At 53.9% G+C, this 24,637-nt stretch overlaps 2 protein-coding genes across 2 annotated transcripts in view; one reads left to right on the forward strand and one right to left on the reverse strand.

The window, feature by feature from the left end:
• Positions 1-88: 88 nt before the first annotated feature.
• On the reverse strand, positions 89-17,168 carry TNFAIP8L1 (TNF alpha induced protein 8 like 1). The gene is made up of 2 exons (XM_007169159.2): positions 17,064-17,168; positions 89-2,605 (listed from the first exon to the last, which is right to left on the reverse strand). The coding sequence occupies exon 2, from the start codon at positions 2,598-2,600 to the stop codon at positions 2,040-2,042; it is 561 nt and encodes a 186-aa protein (XP_007169221.1). The 5' UTR covers positions 2,601-2,605; positions 17,064-17,168; the 3' UTR covers positions 89-2,039.
• A 318-nt stretch (positions 17,169-17,486) lies between these two features.
• Positions 17,487-24,637, forward strand: part of SEMA6B (semaphorin 6B) — a 70,701-nt gene continuing 63,550 nt past the window's right edge. Inside the window, exons 1-2 of the mRNA XM_057541663.1 lie at positions 17,487-17,603; positions 18,144-18,257. Of these exons, the coding sequence (XP_057397646.1) occupies positions 18,185-18,257 (73 nt within the window). The 5' untranslated portion in view covers positions 17,487-17,603; positions 18,144-18,184. The remainder of the gene's footprint in view (positions 17,604-18,143; positions 18,258-24,637) is intronic.

Here is a 24,637-nt window from a genome sequence, read left to right on the forward strand (position 1 = left end):
ACACAGCGGCAATCAAACCTGCTAACAGGCTGCGGGTGTGTGACGTTTATGTGCAACCTTGATTCAAAAGGCAAAAACCCTAGGTGGGTGAGAGCAAACTGTCAGATGCTTTTATTTACATAGTTTTGTAGTGCTCTTTGGTTTTTTTAAATTAGATCTCAAGTGTATGAAAAGAGTCAAGACAGGTACAAAGCCTTATCACATGGATATATGCCAGCAGAGCAGAGGGCAAAGGATTTCATGTGGGGCTTCTCGGCGTAATCAAAATGCACGATTGTTCATTTGAAGATGTCTTTTGACCCAAGATAAATGGGAAAGTTTGCCTTGGAAGTGGAGGGCAGAGGTAGGAACAGCTGGATCCTGAGTGAAAGCCTTTGACTTTTTCAGAGCAGCAGAAACCAAACAGAGAAACGCTGCCCTGAATCTGGGGTCCTAATCTATCAGTCAGCCCCGCATGCCGTGGAGAGGCAAAAGGGAGTGGTGGGGACTGTGGCAAAGCAAAGACAGGCAACCTCTATGCAGCTTCACCACTGGGCAGTGCAGGCACATTTTCTAGAGAAACGCCAAGATCAAGATCAGGATGTGCAATTTCCTTGGTTTTAAGTGTTGGCAACTAATTCCAAATGTCTCAAAACACCGGATGGGGCTAAGCAAACCCATCTTCTTGCCTAATAAGGCCTGCAGGCCTCCTGTTTGCAGTCTTTGCCCTAAACAGACCAGGTTCTGCAAAAATAGACATCGTTCCCCCCCTCCCCCCTGAGTGCCCAAAATAACCTTCCCGGCCCTGACATGGCCAGACCTGCAGCCGGGTTTCGCAGTCTTTTAAAACCCATGCCCACTTCTGACAGATCACAAATACGCTCCCACACCCCAACGTGTCCATCCACGCCCCAAGTTAAGAATCGCCGCACCAGCGTCGCCAAAGCCAAGAGTCGTTGAGTTTTGTTTCTGAAGCCTGTCTTATAAAAACAATTGTTTGTGTTTGTTTTCCAAATATGAAATCATCATTTAAAAACATGCACACATCTCAGACAGCTTCCCCTGACGCCTTGCATCGGGGGCGCACTCCGTTCCTCTCCCACGTGGGAGTCTGGGCCACGATGCCGACCAGAGGGAGGAGGCGTCCTCACTGACACACCTGCACCCACCGCGGCCCTCGCGTGGCTCCCAGGGCCCATTTCCTGGTCTGCGGAACGAAGTACCCCAGCCTGGGAGGCTGAAACAACAGAAGCTTGTTCGCTCTCACCTCTGGAGGCCTGAGATCAAGGGGTCGGCAGGGCTGGTTCCCTCTGAGGGCTGTTCCAGGCTCTCTCCCAGCTTCTGGTGGTGGCTGGCAGTCCTTGGTGTTCCTCGTCGTGCAGACACCTCCCCCCAGTCTCTACCGCCACCTTCATATAGCATTGTCCTCTGAGTCTGTGTCCAAACGTCCCCTTCTCATAAGCACGCCACTCAGAGTGGATTAGCCACCCCCGCTCCAGTATGAACTCAACTAATTACATCTGCAATCACCCTATTTCTAAATAAGGTCATATTCAGAGGCCCTGGGGCTTAGGACTTCGAGGAACTTGGGGCGGGGGAACAGCTCACTGTGTAACACTCCCTTTCTCCTGGTTCCCCATGACCCTCTCTGCGGGAATGCAAAAGCCCAGGCAACATTATTAAGTGGGAAGCCGCCAGCTGTCAGAGACACCAAGTGATCTGAGGGGTTCAGACCGGTGGCTCAAAGGTCATTGTGCAGACGGTGCGCCGGAGCAGGCAGTGGTCTCCAGGTGTCCCGGGAGGCCGCTGGCGCAGGCAGGCCGTGCCGGGCTCCGCGCTGAGTTCCTCTCCCCACGGAGACTGGGCCGGAGGAGAAGAGGTGACCTGGGTCCTTAGAGCTGCAGAGGCGCGCGCGCGCGCGTGTGCCTGCGTGCGTGCGTGCGTGCGTGGGTTGGGTGGGGGGTTTGGCCAGAGTCAGACTGGAAGAGGTTAAAAACACCCCCGCAAGCCCCGCCCCCAGCGGGAAGCTGGAGCGAGGAGGTCGGAGGTCAGGTCGGAGGTCATATGCGCTCCTCGTCCAGCAGCCGGTTGAGACCCTCGCAGATCCTGCGCAGGTGGGAGCGGTAGGGCTCAGCCGGGCCGTAGAGCGCGGCGAGGAAGTCGCAGTCAGCCAAGTGGCCGAACACGTGGTTGATGCGGCCGTGGGACTTGGCGGTCAGGTGCGCGCCCGCCGCCTGGTGCAGCAGGTCCCGGCACTCCAGCAGGGCGGCGGCCAGGACGCGCCGGTCGAAGGTGAAGTCCACCTGGTGGAAGCTGACGGCGGTCATGGCCAGGCGGCGCGCCTGCTGCCGGAAGCGCTGCAGCCGCGCCAGCTCCTCGCCGCCCAGCTGCCCGCTGCGCAGCAGGATGCCCAGCTTCACAGCCACCTTGACCAGGTTCTTGACCACCTTCTGGGCCTCCTTGCGGCTGCGGGTGAACTCCTTGGTGGCGCGGTACAGCTCGTCCAGCACCTCGCTGCTGGTGTCGTCGATGAACGCGGCCGCCACCGCCCTGGATGCGATCTTACTCAGGAGCTTCTTCTGGGCCTGGAGGACCAGGCTCTTGGTGCTGAAGGTGTCCATCCGCCCTGCACGGGGGTGAGGACACAGACCCGTAAGCCCGCACGGCCCGGCTGCCAGGGGCTTGCCTGGGCGGGCCGCTAACGTTGGCGACCACCGTCTTCCCAATCCGGGAAATGGGCGCACACCACCAGCCTATCTCCAGGGGAGCCTGCGTGCCCATTCCACAGACCTACTGTGTGTGCCAGGACTGGGTGTACGGAGCCGACCAGCGAGCCCCCGGGAACACAGCAAGTGCTACCATCCGGGAAGCTGCAAGAGCCCACATAGCACGGGCACCCCAGCAGATCAAGAGGGCCCAGGCTGACCTCCTGGAGGAGGGGACAGGTGAGAAAATGGAGAGGGCATCCCAGGCGGGAAGATCCCCATGCTCCAAGGCCTAGAGGAGGGAAATTCCAAGTAGCTGGAGCACAGAACGGCAGAAACTTGTGAAAAAAATAGCAAAAGCTATTTTTAGGAAAAGCTCGTTTAAAAAATAGCATTATGATGACCCAAGGGACCCTAAGGGAATTTGTTTCTAAAAAAAAGTCAAAGGAATTAATGTGTAATGGTGAAATCTGGGCAGGGCCTTCTGTTATGGTTTATTACAGGATACTGAATCTAGTTCCCTGTGCTATACCATAGGACCTTGTTGTTTATCCATTCTGTATATACTCATCTGCATCTGCTAATCCCAAACTCCCAATCTTTCCTTCCCCTACCCACCCTCCCCCTTGGCAAACACAAGTCTGTTCTCTATGTCGGTGAGTCTGTTTCTGTTTGGTAGATAACTTCATTTGTGTCCTATTTTAGATTCCACATATAGGTTTTATCATATGGTATTTGTCTTTCTTTTTGACTTACTCCCCTTATTATGAGAATCTCTAGGTCCATCCATGTTGCTGCAAATGGCATTATTTCATTCTTTTTCATGGTTGAGTAATATTCCATTGTGTATGTGTACCACATCTTATTTATCCATTCATCTGTCAATGGACATTTAGATTGTTTCTGTATCTTGGCTATTGTAAATAGTGCTGCTGTGAACATTGGGGTGCATGTACCTTTTCCAATTAGAGTTTTGTCTGGATATATGCCCAGGAGTGGGATTGCTGGATCATATGGCAACACTATTTTTAGTTTTTGAGGAACCTCTATACTGTTCTCCATAGTGGCTGCAACGACTTACATTCCCACTAATAGTGTAGGAGGGTTCTCTTTTCTCCACACCCTCTCCAGCATTTGTTATTTGTAGACTTTTTAATGATGGCCATTCTGACCAGTGTAAGGAGATACCTCATCGTAGTTTTGATTTGCGTTTCTCTAATAATTAGGAATGATGAGCATCTTTTCATGTTACCTGTTGGCCATTTCTATGTTTTCTTTGGAGAAATGTCTATTTAGTCTTCTGCCCGTATTTTGATTGGGTTGTTTTTTGGTTATTGAGTTGTATGAGCTGTTTGTATGTTTTGGAAATTAATGGGCAGGGCCTTCTGAATCCCACTACTTGTGGTCCCTGGTACCAGCCCTGCAAACCCACTGTATCCTTGCTGTGAGTTGAGAAGGGGCTCAAGGTGAGTTATCACGGGGGGGGGGGCGTCCAGCTTATCATTCCCCTCATCCTGCAGCTCCATGAGACAGGGTCCCAGCCCAGCGCCTGGGCTGTTCAGGGTGGAGGAGCCCAGGTACCAATCCTCCTGGCCTCCTCACCCCGTTCAGTTTACAACGGACATCCTGAGGCCTTAGTCAGGCCCTGAATGAGTCAGGGGGACAGTGGCCTGGGTGGGGGTTCCCCAGGGCCATTTGTGGGGTTTCTGGAAACGCATCACTCTGCTGATTCCTCTGATACAGAAATATTGACTTGCATCAGCTTCCGCCCAGGAAAGGGCCAGGGAGGGGGCCAAGGTGAATGGCAGGCTGGCTCTCTGGGAACAGTGACCAGGCCTCCAACCACAGAAGCCTGGACCTCTGTCTGTCCCTTATGTCTGTCTCCTTTTGTCCTTCCTGCATGGCAGTCTTCCAGATCCCCCAGGCTCTGGAGGCTCCCCTTCCAACCACCTCCTTCTAACAGCGCCAGAATTCTTCCTACATTGCACATCTGGGCTTAGCCCTTTCCTTGTAAGAACCAGCTCGCATCTCCTCATGGCTCTCAGGACCAAAGCCCACACCTCATTCCGTCCCCTGCATCTTCCCTGGTGAGCTCCTGTACATCCCCCAACATCTTGGCCCCCAAACCCCTGCCTCTTCTCTGGTGCACTCATATACATCCCCCAAAAGCCCTGGCCCCTAAGCCCCTGCCTCTCGCCCTCGCAGGTTCATCCCTCAGCTCAGCCTGGACGCCACCTCCTCTAGGAAGCCACCCCCGAACAGCCAAACTGACAGTGAGGCACCTCGTCTGAGCCACACAGCACCCCAGGCGTCCCCCATCACTGCTCTGCCCCGCTGGCTTTGCTTCTTCCGTGGTCTGCCTCACCGCAGGCCACGGGGGAGGTAATGGGCCTGACTCCTTAACCGATATGTTTTTCGAGGCTCCAGAAACATCTGCCAAATGAATGAGGGAGCTTGAGACCCACCCCCAGCCCTGACCCACTGCTGCCCCAGGCTCTGGTGGGAATCCACCCTGACCCCAGCCTCAGGCCAGCCAGACCAGGAATGCCACGTGAGTGCCCACTCAGCCACAGGAACCTCCACAAAGCCCATCTGTGTGTGAGCTCAGACCCCGGGAGAAGTCCCAACCCTCGGCCGCCCTCTCCCTGCCCACAGAGGTCAGGACGGGCCTGGAGATGAATGACCCAGTCTTGCCTGCTCCCACACCAGCCCCAGACCCTGTACACAGGCTGGGGCAGAGCAGGGGTGCGGGTGACTCAGCACCGCGTGGCAGGCCCTGGTGCAGCGGCGTGTGCCCATTTCATCACTTCAGCCTGGTATTGTATTCAGCTGGTTGCCCAGTTGCAGAAGAAATTACACAGGCTCAGAGAGGCTGAGCCATTTCCCCAAGGCCACACAGCAACACAGGGACTGCCTGCTCCCACCACCTCTGCACCCCTACGCCCTCTGCCTTCCCCAGCTGACTCCTGCGAGTGGCCCTGAGCCTTGGGGGGCTGGGAGCTGTCCCTCACGACAAAACCAGCCCCGATATTTAGGGCCTGCTCCTGGCTCTAACCTCTTGGTCAAGCAACATAACTGCCCCGTGCCTCAGTTTCCCCATCTGTAAAATGGAGGATGGTGACTGTAAGGAGGGAGAACTAACTCCATCCTAGGGCAGAAGCTTGTGGCCAACCTGAGTGTCCCCCGGGCTGTGAGCTTTCCCCGGGCAAGAGGCTGGACGCCACTGCCTGGACTTGTGACCTTCAAGCTCTATGCCATTCAGCTCCCTGAATGCAGAGACCTATTTCTCTGTGATGTTCTCTGGAAAAAAGAGCAGCAGCAAGGAATAACTATGCTTCCAGGATGCCCTCTCACCTGTTTCTCTAGAACGTTCTATTCCATTCCCTCTACCTAGACCCCTCCCCCACCCATCACTCATCCCGTAAACTCATTCAAGTCTCAGAGTTACTGTCACCTCCTCCTGGAAGACTTCTGGATGCCCCAGGCTGGGCCAGGTGCCCCCTTGGCTCCCATGGGGCCCAGGGCATCCTCCATCATGGCCCCGAGTACCTTGGTTTCGGTGTCCATCTCCCTGGCCTGACAGTGTGGGTAGGGGCTGCATCTTTTTTTTTTTTTTTTTTTTTTGGCTGCGTCGCAGGTCATGCGGGATCTTAGTTCCCCAACCAGGGATCAAACCTCTGGCCCCTGCAGTGGAAGCACAGAGCGCTAACCACTGGACTGCCAGGGAATTCCCCTGCATCTTTCTTGTTCACGCCATGTCTCTGGTGACCAGCCCAGGGCCTGGTACCCAGCAGACACCCAGTAAGTGTTTGTTGGATGTATGAGGGAAAGGATGTCTGCAAACGTTGGAACCCCGGGGGGAACTCCCAACTCCCTGGGTCCAGCTCCCCAGTTTACAGATGGACAAATTGAGACTCAGAGAGGAGAAGGCCTTTCCCTGGATCCCAAGGACTCTGGTGCCCAGGTCTTTCTGCCTATTTGGTTGCTGTGTGACCCCAGGCAGGGTTCTGCCTCTTTCTGGGCCTTGACCTTCCCCTCTGCAAGTCCTGAGGTCGGGCGTGTTGGTTCAGAGGGGAAGCCTGTCCTGTTTACCAGCTTCAGGAAGAGCCTGGGCCCTCAGCAGCTCACTGCCCCACACCCACCCTGCCAAGCACAGAGGAAAAGGGGCGGGGCGCGGGGGCAGCTGCAGCCTTCCCTCCTGGCCTCCACACTCCTAGCCCCTACTCCCCTTGGGGCAGTCCCCAGACCTGTGACACCTGGACCAGCCCAGCTGCAATGGGTCAGAGCGATTCCCCCCCCCACCCCACCCACACCGCTGACCCATTGTTCTACCAGAAACGCCTCCATCCAAGCAGCCAGACAGGGAGATGACTGCTCTCCCGGGGGAGCATGCTGGGGACCAAAATAAACCCCAGCCTTCCTTCCTGCCAGCTGCGCTCAGCCAAGTCCAAGGGCAGACAAGCCAGGAGGGGCCCGGCTGCACCACGGCAGCCCTTCTGGGGCAGGGCCTTCCCAGGGACAGCGGAGGGGCCCAGCGGCCAGATGGCCAGTGTCCCTGGCCCCTGCCCACCAAATGCCAGATCACCCCACTATCGTCACAAGCCAGAAAAGCCCAATAAAGCTTCAAGGGCTCGGCTGGAACACTCATTCAGTTGCTCAGTGAGCATTTATGGAGCACCAGTTGTGTCCCAGGCACTGGGGACATAGCAGTGACCAAAAGAGATCCCGTCCCTGCCTTCCACGGGATCCCAGCCTTCTAGACATCATTCCACCTCCTTATTACAAAAGAATTTGGGTGCCCCCATTTCCCTGACATGGAATCCACAGGCAGTACCGTCTGTCTCCACCCGCTGGTATAAAAATAAAATTAATATGTGGTGATAAAGGTGAGGGGGATTGTACAGGGAGGAGCTCTGGAATTTTTTCTTTTTTTTAATTAAAAAAATTTTTTTTTAAGATTTTTTTTTTTTTTGATGTGGACCATTTTTAAAGTCTTTATTGAATTTGTTACAGTATTGCTTCTGTTTTGGTTTTTTGGCCGCGAGGCATGTGGGATCTTAGCTCCCCGACCAGGGATCGAACCCGCACCTCCTGCATTGGAAGGCGAAGTCTTAACCACTGGACCACCAGGGAAGTCCCTGGAATGTTTCACGTTCTGTGTCTCCATCTGGGTCTACACAATGTAAAAAGTCATCGAGCTGGATGGTTACAAATGTGAATGCACTAAAACCCAGAAAACTGTAAACTTTCAAAGGGTAGATTTTATGGTATGTGAGTTATATCTTGATTTTTAAAAAATCTAACATTTCTCCAAGGAAGATATATAAATGGCCAATAAGCAAGTGAAAAGACGCTCAACATCACTGGCTACTAGGAAAACAGAAGTCAAAATCATAATGATACATCACCTCACCCCCACTAGGATGGCCGTTTCAAAAAGACAGACAAAAGGGCTGGCAAGGATGGGAGAAACTGGAGCCCCTCATCCACGGCTGGTAGGAATAGAAAATGGTGCAGCCGCCATAGAAAACAGTTGTTTGGCAGTTCCTCAAACAAACACAGAGTTACCACATGACCCAGCAGTTATGCTCCTAAGTACCTACCCCAAAGAGACGAAAACATACGTACACATAAAAACGTATACACACATGGGCATAGCAGCATGATTTGTAATAGCCAAAAAGTGGAAACAACCCAAATGCCCACCAGCAGATAAATGGACAAACAAATTGTGGTCCATCCACACACTGGGATGTTATTCAATCATAAAAATGAGTGAAGCCCTGATACTCGCTACAACGTGGATGGACCTTGAGAACACGATGCTCAGTGAGAGAAGCCAGACACAGAAGGACCCACTGTGTGTGATCCCATTGATGGGAAACGTCCAGAACAGGCAAATTCACACAGACAGAAAGTGAATTAGTGGTTTCCAGGGGCTGGGGAGCAGAGAATGGAGAGTGACTGCTAATGGGGATGGGATTTCTTTTGGGGGTGGCAGAATGTTCTGGAATGTGAGCACTTTAAAATAGTGAATTTTACAGTATGTGAATTCTATGTCATCAAGCTGAACACTTACTGTATATATATCAAGTGTATATACTTTATACCTTTGTGCCCCTTACTCTCTCTGTATATTTTTTTTAAAGTATTTGTTTATTTATTTTTTTATGGCTGTGTTGGGTCTTCGTTTCTGTGCGAGGGCTTTCTCTAGTTGTGGCAAGCGGGGGCCACTCTTCATCGCGGTGCGCGGGCCTCTCACTGTCGCGGCCTCTCTTGTTGTGGAGCACAGGCTCCAGACGCGCAGGCTCAGTAATTGTGGCTCACGGACCTAGTTACTCCGCGGCATGTGGGATCTTCCCAGACCAGGGCTCGAACCCGTGTCCCCTGCATTGGCAGGCAGATTCTCAACCACTACGCCACCAGGGAAGCCCCTACTCTCTCTATATTTTATGCCTCATTTTAAAAACGTTAAATAAATTGGGACTTCCCTGACAGTCCACTGGTTAAGACTCCCCGCTTCCACTGCAGGGGGTGCGGGTTGGATCCCTGGTTTGGGAACTAAGATCCCACATGCTGCGCGCAGCACGGCCAAAAAAAAAAAAGTTAAATAAATTTAAAAATGTAAAAATCAGGATTTGGCCCAAGTAGTAATACAAACAGAAATAAAAGGATTACAGGGACTTCCCTGGTGGCGCAGCAGCTACGAATCCACCTGCCAATGCAGGGGACACAGGTTCAAGCCCTGGTCCAGGAAGATCCCACATGCCGCGGAGCAACTAAACCCATGTGCCACAACTACTGAGCCCATGAGCCACAACTACTGAAGCCCATGGACCTAGAGCCCGTGCTCCGCAACGAGAGAAGCCCCCACTCGCCGAAACTAGAGAAAGCCCACACGCAGCAACGAAGACACAATGCAGCCAAAAATAAATAAATAAATAAATTAATTAATTATTTTTAAAAAAGAAAAGGATTACACAAGTGGAGATTAGCAAATCACTTCCACCTGGCCAGGTACATGCTCAATACATGTTTGATTAAAAAATAATTTTCCTGGGACGTCTCCAGTGGTCCAGTGGTTGGGACTCCACACTCCCAATGCAGGGGGCCCAGGTTCGATCCCTGGTCAGGGAACTAGATCCCACATACCGCAACTAAAGATCCCACATGCAGCAACGAAGATCCTGTGGGCCTCAACTAAGACCTGGTGCAGCCAAATAAATACACAAAGAAGTATTAAAAAAAATTTTCCTCCTTAAAACCTCAGGCCCACTGCACTCGATGGAGTGCATCTATCAGAGGTTTGCCCCATACAGGGCATCGCAGGGAACACGTAGCTACAAATTTCTATCAAAAAAGAGCTCCATCCTCCCTTGATTTACCCAGGAGTTGCATTTCAGGAAAATTCACTGAATATTGAAACCCCTAGTCATCGGTTTCTGTTTCTGGCAGGACATTAGGACGTTGTGAGGGCCAGGGGCTGCCCTGAGCATGGCCAGACGCCTAGTGCCTTGGTCCCTGCCCCCCAGATGCTAGCATATCCTGTTATTATCATAAGTGGGAAGGGAAAAAAAGCCCTCTGAATTTCCAAAACGGCCCCCTAAGAGGTGTTGCCCCTGCTGGAAGGGGAAGGCACCAGGAAGCAGCGAATGTGGAAATAAACAGGATAATTTCAGGGACAGATAAGGCCCAGGGGTGGGGGGCAGTGACAGCCAGGGACGGCAGGTGACCCAGGCTGGGTGGTCAGGGGGGCCCCTCCGAGGTGGAGCCCCTGGAGCTGGGACTGGAAGGACAGGGTCTGGGGGAGGGTGAGCCAGGCAGAGGGAATGGCTGGTGCAAAGGCCCTGGGGCAGGACAGTGCCAGGGAGGAGACCGGAGGCTGGTCCACAGCCCCTGAGGAGGCCACTGTCCAGGCCCTCCCACAGCTCTGAGGTCTCCCCTCCATGACCTCAGACCAGCCCCAGCCCCTGGAGGCACTTTCCCATCTGTGAAATGGGTGTCTAGTCACTGAGTCCGTGGCTCTGCTGATTGCTGCCCTGCACCCCACATTCTTCCCGGAACCTCAGCCCTCTGTCCACGCTCAGACTTTCACCCTCTGCCAAGCCCACTTTGTCTTTTTGACTCTGACCTTTGTTCCCGTCCCCATTTTGGACATTCCAGCTCCCAAACTGGCCACAGACGGTGGAGCCTTGGGTTGCTCTAGACGTGACAGCGTCCTTTCCCCGCACAGGCAAAGGTGGGCTTGGAGGGAGGGTGGGGTGGAAGCAGGACTGAATGTGAGCCTCCCCCGAGGGGAAGGGCACACGGCAGTGGACGGCACTGGCCCCAGTGGACCTCGTTCCTCCCAATCCCTTCTGTCCCCAAACTCTGGAGCAGGGCCAACCTTCCCGCTCCCCACATCAATGACCTACCCTCCTTCATCTCCCCTCTTGCTGTCCCTGCAACATGCTAGGCATGGCCCCCCATCCAACCCAGGTCACAGGTGCGCTGGGGTGGCCCCTCAACCCACACATTCCCAGTCCTGGATGCTAGGTGTGGGGGTGATGGGGATTCCACAGGGCAGAAGATCCTGCTTCCCAGGGTCCCCAGTGCCCCCCGGGTGCACCGTGAATGCTGCGTCGCACCCCATTCACTAAGCGCTGGAAAATTCTTAGCCACCAGCTTTCCAGGAAAAATAAATGTAGGCATGTAGGTACATACATATGTTTACCATAAATGTTCCTGACATAAAGGACGTGCCCCATGCAACTTAACAGACATAAGAAAGGATTTTGCATGGGTGAATTTCACACCCAACCGAGGCTCACTATGTGTTCTTGGTGAGTTTTGCCAAACTGGTACCAGTGGCCAATCTATAGTTGCTACGGAGAAAGGAGAGCAGTCTGACACTGATGTCGCTGGATGGTCTCTTTCATACGAACAAGGAGAATTCGGATTTCACTCACTCACTTATCAGCCAAGTGAGCGACTTCTTTGCCAAATCCGATGGCAGTTTTCGAATAGTGAGAGAATATTGCCAGTGCTTTTGTGCTATTCGCAAGGAAGCAGCTAGAGACATGCCACCCTTTAAAATTTAATTTTCATTATTGACATTTCCTGAAGTTAGACCAGGGGTGGCAAATTCTGGCCTGCTGCCTGTTTTTGTATATAAATAAAGTTTTATTGGCACATGCCGCGCCCATTCATGTCCTATTGGAACGCAGCCTTGAAGAGAGGCAACAGAGGCAGAACAGCTGGCAAAGCCAAAAATATTTACTATCTGACCCTTTATAGAAAAAGCTTGGGTACTTCCCTGGTGGCGCAGTGGTTAAGAATCCACCTGCCAATGCAGGGGACACAGGTTCGAGCCCTGGTCCGGGAAGAACCCACATGCCACGGAGCAACTAAGCCTGGGCTCCACAACTACTGATGCCTGCGTGCCACAACTACTGAAGCCCACGCGCCTAGAGCCCGTGCTCCACAACAAGAGAAGCCACCGCAATGAGAAGCCCACGCACCGCAAGGAAGAGTAACACCCCCTCACCGCAACTAGAGAAAGCCCGCACACTGCAACGAAGACCCAACCCAGCCAAAAATAAATAAATTAATAAATAAATTTTAAAAAAAGGTTGGCCAACCTCCGGATTAGATGATGACAGAACAATATATCAAACCCTGATTTATAGCATTTGCCAATTTCCATGGTGTAAGTTCTGTCACCACGGCCAATTTCAAGCTTCCAACTTGAAAATGGAGTTGGGCAGAACTGCTCACCATCTCCACCAAACAGATACACTAGATGAAAATAACCTCAAGAGCATAGATCCTTGCAAAGTGCAGTAAAATCATCAGAAATTAGGATTTTTGACCTTTGCTTTTTTATAAGTTGTGCTGAAGTATATGTCACATACCATAAAATTCACCCTTTAAAGTGTACAATTCAGTGTTTTTATATATTCACAGAGCTGGGTAACCATCACAACTATTTAATTCCAGAACATTCTCACCACTCCAAAAAGAAACCCCCTCCCCATTAGAAGTCACTCCCCATCCTCCTCCCCCAGCCCTTTGGCAGCCACTAATTTACTTTCTGCCTCTATGGATTTGCCTATTTTTCTTATAAAAAGAATCACCCACTATGTGGTCTTATGTGTCTGGCTTCTCTCACTGAGTGTCATGTTTTCAAGGCTCAGGGCTTAACTCCGTTTTTTTTTTTTAAGGGGTTTTCTTTTTTTTAATTAATTAATTAATTTTATTTTTGGCTACGTTGGGTCTTCGTTGCTGCGCGTGGGCTTTCTCTAGTTGGGGCAAGCGGGGGCTACTCTTCATTGCGGTGCGCGGGCTTCTCATTACGGTGGCTTCTCTCTGTTGTGGAGCACTGGCTTTAGGCACGCGGGCTCAGTAGTTGTGGCTCACGGGACTTGGTTGCCCCGCGGCATGTGGGATCTTCCCCGACCAGGGCTTAAACCCGTGTCCCCCGGATCAGCAGGCGGATTCTTAACCACTGCACCACCAGGGAAGTCCCAGGGCTTCACTCCTTTTTATGGCTGAATAATATTCCATATCTTTGGGGGGTTTTTTCTTTTTTCTTTTTGGCCCTGCCAAGCGGCTTGTGGGATCCCAGGGATTGAACCTGCACCCTCGGCAGTGAAAGCGCCAAGTCCTAACCACTGGACCGCCAGGGAATTCCCATCCATACCTTTGTTTTAAATATAATGTATTTGATTGTAAGTTCATGGTATGTCATTTTTTTTAATTTATTTTTTCTTCCAGTTTTATTGATGGTCTGTCCTTTTTAATAATGGTGATGTTAACAACGGGGTCGCGAAATTCCTGACAATGCAGCAAGTGGCTCTCGTGAGCGGGGGTGGGGAGGGCGGATGCTGGCTTCAGCATGCCACTGGTCCACAGAGCAGCCCGCCCTCCGCATGAATTCTTTATGTCACAACAAAGGGCGTCAATAATTGATGGGCCCCCTCAGCGGGGCCTCCTCCCTCAGCCCCTGCTGCAGCAGCCCAGGGTGGCCTCAGGGGCTCCAGGTCTCCGCCCACCGTGGCAAATGCCCCCACGGTCCTGGTTCCCACACTATTACCCTCTGCCAGCATGAGGGCACCGACTGCTTCCAGCCCTTTATCAACCATCACGCAGACCTCACAGTCGGTGCCCATTTTGATATGGCAAAAGGGGGGACCTGCTTTTCTGAGGTGGGGGGGCAGATACCAGTGGTTTTCAAACCGGGTTCCCCAGAGCCCTCGGGGGGCCACCCCAAGGATGGGCAGGGTCTGGCTGCCTGCCAGGCGGCGGTGGGAGTTGGGACACTTTCAACTGTGGTCAGATCTCCACTGAAGAAAGAGCTGGGATGGGGTTGGGGGGGGGGGACACCAGTGGGCAAAAATGAATGTTGGGAGACCATATCCCACCCCTCTACAGAGAAAGACAGGACAGGCTGAGGCTCAAGCTGAGTAAAAGTTGTTTTTTTTTTTGGCCGCGCTGCGCGCCTTGCAGGATCTTAGTTCCCCAACCAGGGATCAAACCCAGGCCCACAGCAGTGAAAGCATGGAATCCTAACCACTGGACCGCCATGGAATTCCCAAGTAAAAGATTTTTAACAGCAAGTGGAGGAGGCTGGAGGGTCACCTGGCAGGAATGTGGATGCAGCCCCTACTTGAGTCCGGGCTCCACCCACTTCTCACCGCCCCACAGCCTCCATCTTGGTCCCCTGGCTCCTGCCCTCGCACCCTACAGTCTGTCCTCTCCGTAGCAGCCGCCAGAGGGCGCCAGTGAGCACCCGAGTGAGGTCCTCCCCCTCTTCTGCCCACAGCCCTTCAGGGATCCCTCCTCCCTCGGGGTAAAAGCCCAAGTCCTCCCCATGGCTCACAAGACCCTGCACGACCTGCCCCATTCCCTCCCTGCCCTCCCCTCCTCCCTCTCTCCCCCTCGCTCACTCTGCTCCAGACACACGGGTCTCCTGGCTGTTCCTCCAACACATCAGGCATGGTGCTGCCCCAGGGCCTTTGCACGAGCTGTGCCCTCTGCCTGGATTGCTCTTCCCCCCAGGTCTCCACATGGCTATTTCTTTCTTGCCATTGAGCTTCAGCTCAAATGTCACCTCCTCAGGAGGCCCTCCCAGATCCCCCATATAAACTAATTTCCCCATCAATCTGTCTCTCCACTCCTTCATGCAATTACAGCTAACCCTAATGACTTTTCTGGATGAATGTCCATCTCTCCCAACCCCAGTCTGTGAACTGAGTGGGCGGTGGGGGACACCAGATGGGCCTTGGTCATTGCCAGGTCCTTGGCACCCTGCACCAGGCTTGGCTTACAGTAGGGGCTCAGAACCAGTTGTTGAATGAATAGATGACCTCCCAGCACCAGAGGGGCACAGAGTCAGATATCTCGTCCAAGGGCCCCATTGTCCAGCCAGGGAAACTGAGGCCCCGAGAAAAACAGATATCCCAGGGTCACACAGCAGCACAGCACGAACCCTTCTGGAAGGGGCTCCCCCCCGGTGGACACTCCCCAACCTCCACTGCCCCATTGGACAGAAGGGAAAAGTGAGGCCTGGAAGACAGAGCCTTAGAAGATCCCAAGGACTCTTGGGCCAGAGGTGCCTCTGTGAATCCCTCAGGTGGTGGGATTCCAGGGGAAGTTGTCTCATGGAGGGGTGTATGTGGGGGATTCTGGGGTAAAAGCCCAAGTTCTCTGCAACTGGGCCAAGTCCTGCGTGTCTCTAGGTCCCCATCTCAGTCTGTAACACCTGGGGCTGAATCTGCACAAGCGTGTGTCGTTTCTTCAGCATCTGCCTCTGGGGCTGTTTCCATGACAACAGATGGAGTTTTGTCCTAGGCACCCTCTGGTGGCCCCATTTGACAGACAGGGACACTGAGGCCTCCTGAACCCATCACATCAGATCACCAAGCAACCAAAAGGCCCATCCCCTACCCAGGCCTCAGATGAGGAAACTGAGGCTCAGGGGGCACCTGACCTGCCCAAGGCCACACAGCAAGAGGGGATACTACAGAGCCTCCAATCTGCACCTGCCTGACTGGTTTCTTCACTTAGGGACCCCTGCCCCCATCAGAGCGGGGTGTGAGTCCCTGACTCGCCCCCCTCCAAGAGGTCTGGGCACTCACCCACCACCTGCGTCCCAGGCCACCAAGCCTGCCAAGTGGAAGAAGCTCAGCCCAGGTGTTCGCGTGGCTGGGGCAACAGTTCTTTGTTCCGGTTTCCATAGGTACAGCGTCCCTGGGCCGGCTCCTCCTCCGCCCCTCCCAGCCACCCAGCCGCCCAGCCCTGGCCTGGCAGTCCCTTGGCCCAGCCCATCTAGGCAACTTGTTATGTTTTAAAGTTGGCGCCTGTGCACCTGTCATGGAGATACAGGGAACAGCCTGTGCAAAGGCCCTGAGGCAGGATGGTGCCTGGAGCGTGTTGGTGGAATGTGGAGGCTGTGTGGCTGGAGCCGAGTGAGTGAGGGGGAGAGAGGGAGGAGGTGGAGGCCAGGTAGAGACTTGCAGGGCCCACATTCCTGCATTTAATTCTGGAAGCTGCCCTCACCCCCAGGGAGTTATGTCCCTCAGACAGGAAACTGAGGCTTGGAGAATTGAATCACTCAGTTCAAGTTATCAGTGATGAGTGGCAGAGCGGGAACCCAGGTTTATCTGATTCCAAGGTCTGAGCTTGGGCTGAACCAACCCAACCACTGGGCTGAACTGCCCTCACCCTGCTATGGCACGGCCCCCACCCAGGGCGTTCACCTCCCCCAGCTGGGCTCAGACCTGCTCAGGAAGTAACCTCAGCGGCCTGTTTACAGCTGGGACTGCTCCTCCTCCAGGAGAGCCCCCCAGGAGAGAGAAGGTAGTGATGCATGCAGATCTGGGTCAGGTCAACTGCCAGTTACCTCAGCGACGAAGGTCCCAATTCACAGCTGGCAAAACTGAGGCCAAGGCTTCAGGCCACTGGGGAGCTCCCAGGTGGCCAGTCTGGGTGGGCCTGGCTCTGACTGTCTCGGATGCCTGGACCAGCCAGAAGTCTCACTCATTCCCACCTCCACGCCTTTGGCCTGGCTGCCCACCACCTGGAATGCCCTCCTAGCTCTGGAATCTGGCCCTGGCACCTGGTGCCCTGCACTGTGAAAGGGGGCAGAGTCCATCAGAGTCCTCTTGTTGGGGGGAGGGGGGTGCTGGTCCCAGAGCACCACCCCAAGCCAGGGTGGGCAGTTCAGACCTAGGGTGCCTCCCCATAACCCACACATCAAGAGAGTGACAGAAAGACAGAGTGAGAGGGAGAGGGAAACAGAAGGGGGGTCAGGGACATAGGGGGCGAGAGAAACAGAGAGGCCAGGTGGCCCCCAAGATTAAGCCGAGATTGGGGGGCGCCCCGGCACCGCTCGCTCACCTGCTCTCTGGGACTCCGTCGTCGGTCCGACGGTCAGGGCTCTGTCCGGCCGCCTCCGAGGGGCCTTTGCTGTGGCCGCGAGACTCGTGCCTGAGGACTGGGACCCGGCGGGGCGGGGCAGGAAGCTCGACCCCGCCCTCCAACTGCCCCGCCCCTCTGAGCGGCCCCGCCCCCGCCCGCGCGCATAGGACCTTCAGGGACCGGGTGGGAGGGAGGGTAGGGGTGGGCGAGGACGTAGGCTCAGCCAATGGCAGTGCGGGCGGTGTACGAAGAGTCCAATGGGAGCAGGTCGCCGCGTGGGAGGGGTGGGACCTGGGGCGGGGTCAGGCAGCTCTGGGAAATTCCTCCGGAATCACGAAAGGGGCCGGATGCAGGGGGAGAGGCCAACCCCGGGCTCCGTCCAAGAAATGAGAGGAAGGAGACCTAGAGTCAAAAACAGAGAGAGATGGGGGCTGGGGAGAGAAAGAGAGCCAAAAAGAAAAACAGAACAACCGCGTGGCCCTGGGAAGGCCCCTTTCTACCACTGGGACTCCGTTTAAAGTACGGCCCCGGGGAACACTTTACAGCAGAAGGACGTGGGAGCCCCTTAAACATGTAGATTGCTATACCTCCCAGACGGGCTGAATCTGACCCAAGGTTGAAGATAAATCTTTCTGGGTTGCGGGTGAGGTTTGTGGCAGTTGCTACGTGGACGGACCCTGGAGACCCCACCAGGGGACTTCCCAGATCCAGCCTCGGTGTCCGTGGGAATAAGCCAGCGAGATACGCAAGAGCCTCCAGGCCGCCAGCGGGTGGGGCAGTGGGGACAGCTGGGGCCCCCGGAGGATGCAGCTGTGAGTCCTGGGAACCGGGCCCAGTAGCAGCTCTCAGCTCCCCTGCTGCTCCATTTCCTCCCTGCATCCCCAACCCTGGGTCCCAGTTGCGGCTATAGGACCAGGGGGGCCAGAGCAGTCTGGACAACCAATGTATGTCGAGTCCTGCCCTGCACGTGGGGGATACACAACCCTGGCACAGACCTCATGAGGCAAAAATAAATGAAATGTCTCTTTATCTCATCCCCCGCTTTTTCTTTTTGGACAGGGTACTGAGGCCCAGAGAGTGGAAGTGACTTGCCTGAGGACATGCAGGCACAAGTGGCAGGGCCAGGATTCAAACCCAGGAATGTTTGTCCCACCTCCAACCATCCACAGCCAGGTACTACCCTCTCCTGAGTTCAGGGTTTCTCATCCGGGGCACTAGGTATTGGCATTTGGGGTCGATAATTCCTATGCACTGTGACATGGGAATAATAAAACCTACAGGTCCACAAATAAGAATGGATAAGGGGAGTTCCCTGGTGGTCCAGTGGTTAGAACTCCACACTTTCACTGCCGAGGGCGCAGGTTCAATCCCTGGTTGGGGAACTAAGATCCCACAAGCCAGAAAAACTAAAAATAAAAATGAGAAAAATAAAAGAATGAATAAGAAGTGTCCAGGAGGATGTGAAGAAATTAGAACCTTCGTACTTTATTGGTGGGAATGCAAAATGGTGCCGCTTCTGTGGAAAATAGCTTGGTTGTTCCTCAAAAAAACTAAACATAGAATTACCATATGATCCAGCAATTCCACTCCTAGATGTATAGCCAAAAGAGTTGAAAGCAGGGACTCAGACAGGTATTTGTACAACAATGTTGATAGCAGCATGATTCACAATAGCCAAAAGATGGAAACAATCCAAATGTCCATCAACAGAGGAATGGGTAAACAAAATGTGATCCATCTATACAGTGGAATATAATTCAGCCATAAAAAGGAAGTTATTCATGCTATAACATGGATGAACCTTGAAAATATAGGTTTAAGATGCCAATCATAAGATGATAAATATTGTATGATCTACTTATATGAAGGACCTCGAATGGGCGAATCCACAGACAGAAAGTACAATAGAGGTGACCAGAGGCTTGGGGAGGGGGAGACAGGAATGGGGAGTTAGTGTTTAATGGGCACAGAGTTTGTGTTGGGGTTGATGGAAAAGTTCTGGAGGTGGATGGTGGTGATGGTTGCACAACATTGTGAATGCACATAATGCCGCTGAACTGTACACTTAAAAATGGTTACAATGGGGCTTCCCTGGTGGCGCAGTGGTTGAGAATCTGCCTGCCAATGCAGGGCACACGGGTTCGAGCCCTGGTCTGGGAAGATCCCACATGCCGCGGAGCAACTAGGCCCGTGAGCCACAACTACTGAGCCTGCGTGACTGGAGCCTGTGCTCCGCAACAAGAGAGAGGCCACGATAGTGAGAGGCCCGCGCACCGCGATGAAGAGAGTGGCCCCCACTTGCCACAACTAGAGAAAGCCCTCGCACAGAAACGAAGACCCAACACAGCCAATAAATAAATAAATAAATAAATAAATAATAAAAGTGTTTAAAAAAAAAAAATGGTTACAATGGTAAATTTTATTATATATTTACCATAATTTTAGAAAATGAATAATGTAACATACCAAACCACTGAATTGTATGCTTTAAGTGGGTGAATTGTATGGTATATAAATTATGTCATGATGAAGCTGTTTTACTTTTATTATTTTTTTTAGAACTTTTTTTTTATAAATTTATTTTATTTATTTATTTTTGGCTGCGTTGGGTCTTTGTTGCTGCCCGCGGGCTTTCTCTACTTGCAGCGAGCGGGAGCTACTCTTTGTTGCTGTGCGCGGGCTTCTCATTGCGGTGGCTTCTCTTGTTCCACAGGGGCTGCGGGCTTCAGTAGTTGTGGCTCGCGGGCTCTAGAGCGCAGGCTCAGTAGTTGTGGCGCACAGGCTTAGTTGCTCTGCGGCATGTGGGATCTTCCCAGACCAGGGCTTAAACCCGTGTCCCCTGCACTGGCAGGCGGATTCTTAACCACTGCGCCACCAGGGAAGCCCTTCTTTTATTTTTTAACTAATATTTATTCATTTATTTGGCTGCGTCGGGTCTTAGTTGCGGCATGCAGGATCTTTCGCTGTGGCTTGCGGGCTTCTCTCTAGTTGTGGCGCGTGTGCTCTAGAGCGCACGGGCTCAGTAGTTGTGGCGAGTGGGCTTAGTTGCCCCGCGGCATGTGGGATCTTAGTTCCCCGATCAGGGATCAAGTCCGAGTCCCCTGCATTGGAAGGCAGATTCTTAACCACTGGACCACCAGGGAAGTTCCAAAGCTGTTTTTCTTTTAAAGTGCCTAGCAGCACATCTGGTAATAATAATAACAATACTGTAGTTAAGATTTACTGATCGCCTACTACGTGCCAGTGACTGTTAGCACTTGACGTACATTAACTCACCAAATTCTCACAGCAACCCTGCGATGGGGTACAAGCGTCCCATTTCACAGATGACAAAAGTGAGGCTCAGAGGAAGCAACTGACCTGTCTGAGGCCACTCAGCCAGGTCGTGGAAGAGATGGGATTAGAACCTGTAACATTGTGAGTCGGGAGCAATGTGTACAGCTCCTCTAGGTGGTCGGACATCCTTGGGGGTCTAGCTAGGGAGCAGGGGTCTGAAAAACAGACCAGGGGCTCTATCCAGGGTCGGAGGCTCGACTTGGAATTGGGTGCTTAGCCTGAGACCAGGGTCTCGGGGTCTGGAGCTTAGCTCAGAGCTGGGGCTGAACGCAGCGTCGGGAGCTCTATCAGGGGTCAGTTTCAGCCGGGGAGCGGGGAGCTGGGTGGGTGCTCTATTCGGAGTGGGGGACTCCATCCAAGGTCCCGGGCTTCGTAGCTGCGTCGATTCCTGCCGTGGCCGGCAGGGGGCAGGCTCTGCCCACAGCCGGGGCCCGCGGCGCCCTAGCTTTCCCGGGAATGGGTCGCCCGGGTGGGCGGGAGATGTAGTGCGGGACAGGGCCCCCAAGTCCAAGTCACCCCAGGCCCTAGACCCATCCAGCGTCACCTGCACCCCGAGATCAGACCTTGCACCGGCGGGGCTGTGTGACTAGGAGCGAGCGACCCCCTTCTCTGCGCGTCTTCCTCGCGCCTGCGCAATGGGACCACAGTGGTGGAGGCGGCGGGGGAGATGGTAGGAAAGCCTGTTCTCCAGGAACCTCCGGGAGCCCCTTCTCCCCCGCCTGGCGGCTTCCCCGCAGCCGGAGCTCTTTGGGGACCGATGGTGGCGGTGGCCAGAGCACCACCCTCCCACGCCCCAGGCCCAGGCGTAACTCCCACGTGCCGCGATCCGTCTGTCCCCAGCCCATCTGTCTATCCCCGCAAGACCCTTCCCAAGGCCACTTAAGAAAGGGAGTGGGTGTTCGGGCCCAGACGGGGGACGGGAGAAGGGGGCGAACCTTGCTTGAGCCTCTACCGCGGGCCAGGCCACGAGGTCCCGTGGAACTTTTCCAAAGGCACACTGAGCGTGAGGGGCTGTCTTCATCCCGGGGTCACGGGCTCAGCCTGGAGTGGGGACCCAGGGCCCGGGCGACCCCCCTCTCCCCCATCATCAGGGAGGCAGAAGGAAAGTGGGGCCGGAAGGTCCTAAGAACAATTTCAGTCCTGTGCCTCCGTCGCCCCCATCCCCCCCATCTCCCTCCCGGTGGCAGCGAAGGAGCCGAGGAGCAAGTCGGCCCCAGCGGGAGGATGTATGTACAAGCGCCAGCCGCGCAGACGCCAGCCGGCCGCCCGCGTGTGGGACGCGGGACTCTGCGGGTATAAACGGCCAGGTGTGGGCCTGTGTGCGCGCGGGTGTATGTGCGGGCGCGTGTGGCTGGGGAGGGGATGGCTGGATCTGCTGCTGCTTCCGAGGGTAGTGAGCACACACACACACACACACACACACACACGCATTCCCAGCAGGAGGAAACTTCACTTCTTGGAGTCTCAGTTGCTTCATCTGGAAGATGGGTGCAGGCAGTCACAGCACCAGATTCAGAGATTTGTTAAGACTTCAGGGGCACAGTGCTGATGCTCAGCGGAGGCCTGGCACATAAGTCATGCAGTAATCACCTCCAGCTGTGGGAGCCCAGACTAGGCACCTGACCCCACCTGGGAGCCCAGGGTGAGATGACAGCTGAGCTGAGACTTAAAGAAAGAGCAGGAGTCGGCCATGGGAAGAAGCAGGAAGGAGGGTCCCTTTTATTCTTGGCTTACTGACTGACCTTGGGCAAATCATAGGTCCACTCTGAGCCTCTGTTTCCTCATCTGTTAATCAGACTCATGACACCCGCCTTGCAGGGCTGTTGCAAAGACTGACTGAGAGGATACAGGAAGTGCTTAACCCAGTACAAGGATGCATTATTATTATTTGTGGGGTTGTGTTCCCTGCCCCCAGGAGCTCCCAGGCTATGGAGGAATAAGGACATTAGAAAGGGTTGAAGTGCTGATGAAGGAAAGGCACCCCAGGTGTGAGCAAGGGTGCAGACGTTGGGAAGTTCAGGGGGCCGACAGGGGACAGTGTGTGCCCCGATCGGACCACAGGGACCCTCAGGACATCAAACGTTGTATATAAAAATCCAGAATTTATCCTGAGGGCAATGGGGAGCGTCAGAGGGTGTTAGAGCCTGGATGAGATTAGAGTATGTACTGGAATATCTCTCTAGTGGCCAGTGTGGGGTGGACAGCAGTGGGCAAGGCTGGAGTTGGGAGGCCAGGGAGGAGGAGGCTATGGGGAAGGAGAGGAGGTGCCCTGCCATGCCCTGCCCCAGTTGCACCCCCAAGGGGCAGAGGAGAAGCTGTTGGAGATCTTGAGGAGGGTAGACGGTCAGGCAGAGCCAGAGTGCAGAGGACCTGGCTGAACTGTCTTTCCTGGGGGAGATAGTGGGGGTGAGGGCAGTTGCGGGGGGTCATTGGCAAGATTCAGAATCCAGATGCTTGGGGACGTGACTGGAGTTGAGGACAAGGTAAAGGCAAAGGGAGAGTCAAGGGCAGAGATTCGTGCTGAGCCTGTTTCCTCTGTGACATCCCCACCCCCTCCTGGCCCCAGGCTCCGTGGATCCCAGATCCCACAGCCTCCGGTCTCTCCTGGGGGATGCATCTCTTCTGGATCCCCGCGGGCCACCTGCTTCCCTCTGAGGCTGTGTCAACCCCACATCCAAACAAGCTGCTTTCTGGGACTTCCCTGGTTGGGACTCTGTGCTTCCAGTGCAGGGATGCAATGGACACGGGTTCCATCCCTGGTCGGGGAACTAAGATCCTGCATGCCTGCGGTGCGGCCAAAAAAAAAAAAAAAAAGAAGAAGCTGCCTTCCTTTCCCCAAGGCCCAGAGAGACTGGCCCTGCTCAGTGAGAGGCTAAGAAACTCCCAAGGTCCCCCGCGCTTGCTCAGGTCATCACCTGCTCCAAAACCTGCAGTGGCTGTAACAGGCTCTGCCAGACCTTATCCTGGAGCTCCCCGCGCATCACCTCCCCCTCCCCCCACCTGCCACCCCCATCACCCTCCCTCCTGACAGTGTTCACCTAGCTTCTCGAGGACACACTGCCACACCAGTGCTCATACCATTCCCTCCACCCTCAGAACCCTCCTAGCACCCCTCTACTCAGTCGGTGAGACAGCTCTACAAGGGAGTAGGTCTAGCTCCTTTATCACACAGACCCGGCTGTTTCTGGCTCAGACCCGAGTAACTTCCTATCGGTGGATCAGCCTCAGTTTCCTTTTTTTTTTTTTTTGACCGCAGCATGCGGCATGTGGGATCTTAGTTCCCTCACCAGGGATCGAACCCGTGCTCCCTGCAGTGGAAGTGCGGAGCCCTAATCACTGGACCACCAGGGAAGTCCCCAGCCTCAGATTCTTTTATCTGCCGCCTTCACGGAGCTAACTTCCAGAGAGGCGTGAAACAGGAATGATGCAAATAATTTTAAAATTGCAATCATGCAGTTCTAAAAGGCAGTGGACACTCAGTGCAATGTGGGATCCTGGATTGGACCATGGAACAGAGAAAAGGCACATTCGTGGAAAAACGGGAGACATCCAAAGGAAGTCTGGAGTGTCCCATCATCTTTTTTTTAAAAATAAATTTATTTTATTTATTTATTTTTAGCTGCGTTGGGTCCACTTGCGGCCAGCGAGGGCTACTCTTCCTTGCGGTGCACAGGTTTCTCATTGCGGTGACTTCTCTTGTTGCAGAGCCCGGGCTCTAGGCGCAGGGGCTTCAGTAGTTGTGGCATTCGGGCTCACTAGTTATGGGATCTTCCGGGACCAGGGCTCGAACCCGCGTTCCCTGCATTGGCAAGCAGATTCTTAACCACTGCGCCACCAGGGAAGTCCTGCGCCTGATCATCTTAACGTGCCCACGCTGGTTTGTTCATTTGGACAGATGTGCTGAGGTTATGTAAGGTTTTTTTTTTTTTAATAGATCTTTATTGGAGTATAATTGCTTCACAGTGCTGTGCTAGTTTCTGTTGTACAACAAAGTGAATCAGCTATACATATACATATATCCCCATATCTCTTCCCTCTTGCGTCTCCCTCCCTCCCACCCTCTAGGTGGTCACAAAGCACAGAGCTGATCTCCCTGTGCTATGCAGCTGCTTCCCACTAGCTACCTATTTACATTCAGTAGTGTATATATGTCGATGCTACTCTCACTTCGCCCCAGCTTCCCCCTCTCACCCTGTGTCCTCAAGTCCACTCTCTAT

Source organism: Balaenoptera acutorostrata, chromosome 2, assembly GCF_949987535.1.
Source record: "Balaenoptera acutorostrata chromosome 2, mBalAcu1.1, whole genome shotgun sequence".
NCBI classification, from domain to species: domain Eukaryota; kingdom Metazoa; phylum Chordata; class Mammalia; order Artiodactyla; family Balaenopteridae; genus Balaenoptera; species Balaenoptera acutorostrata.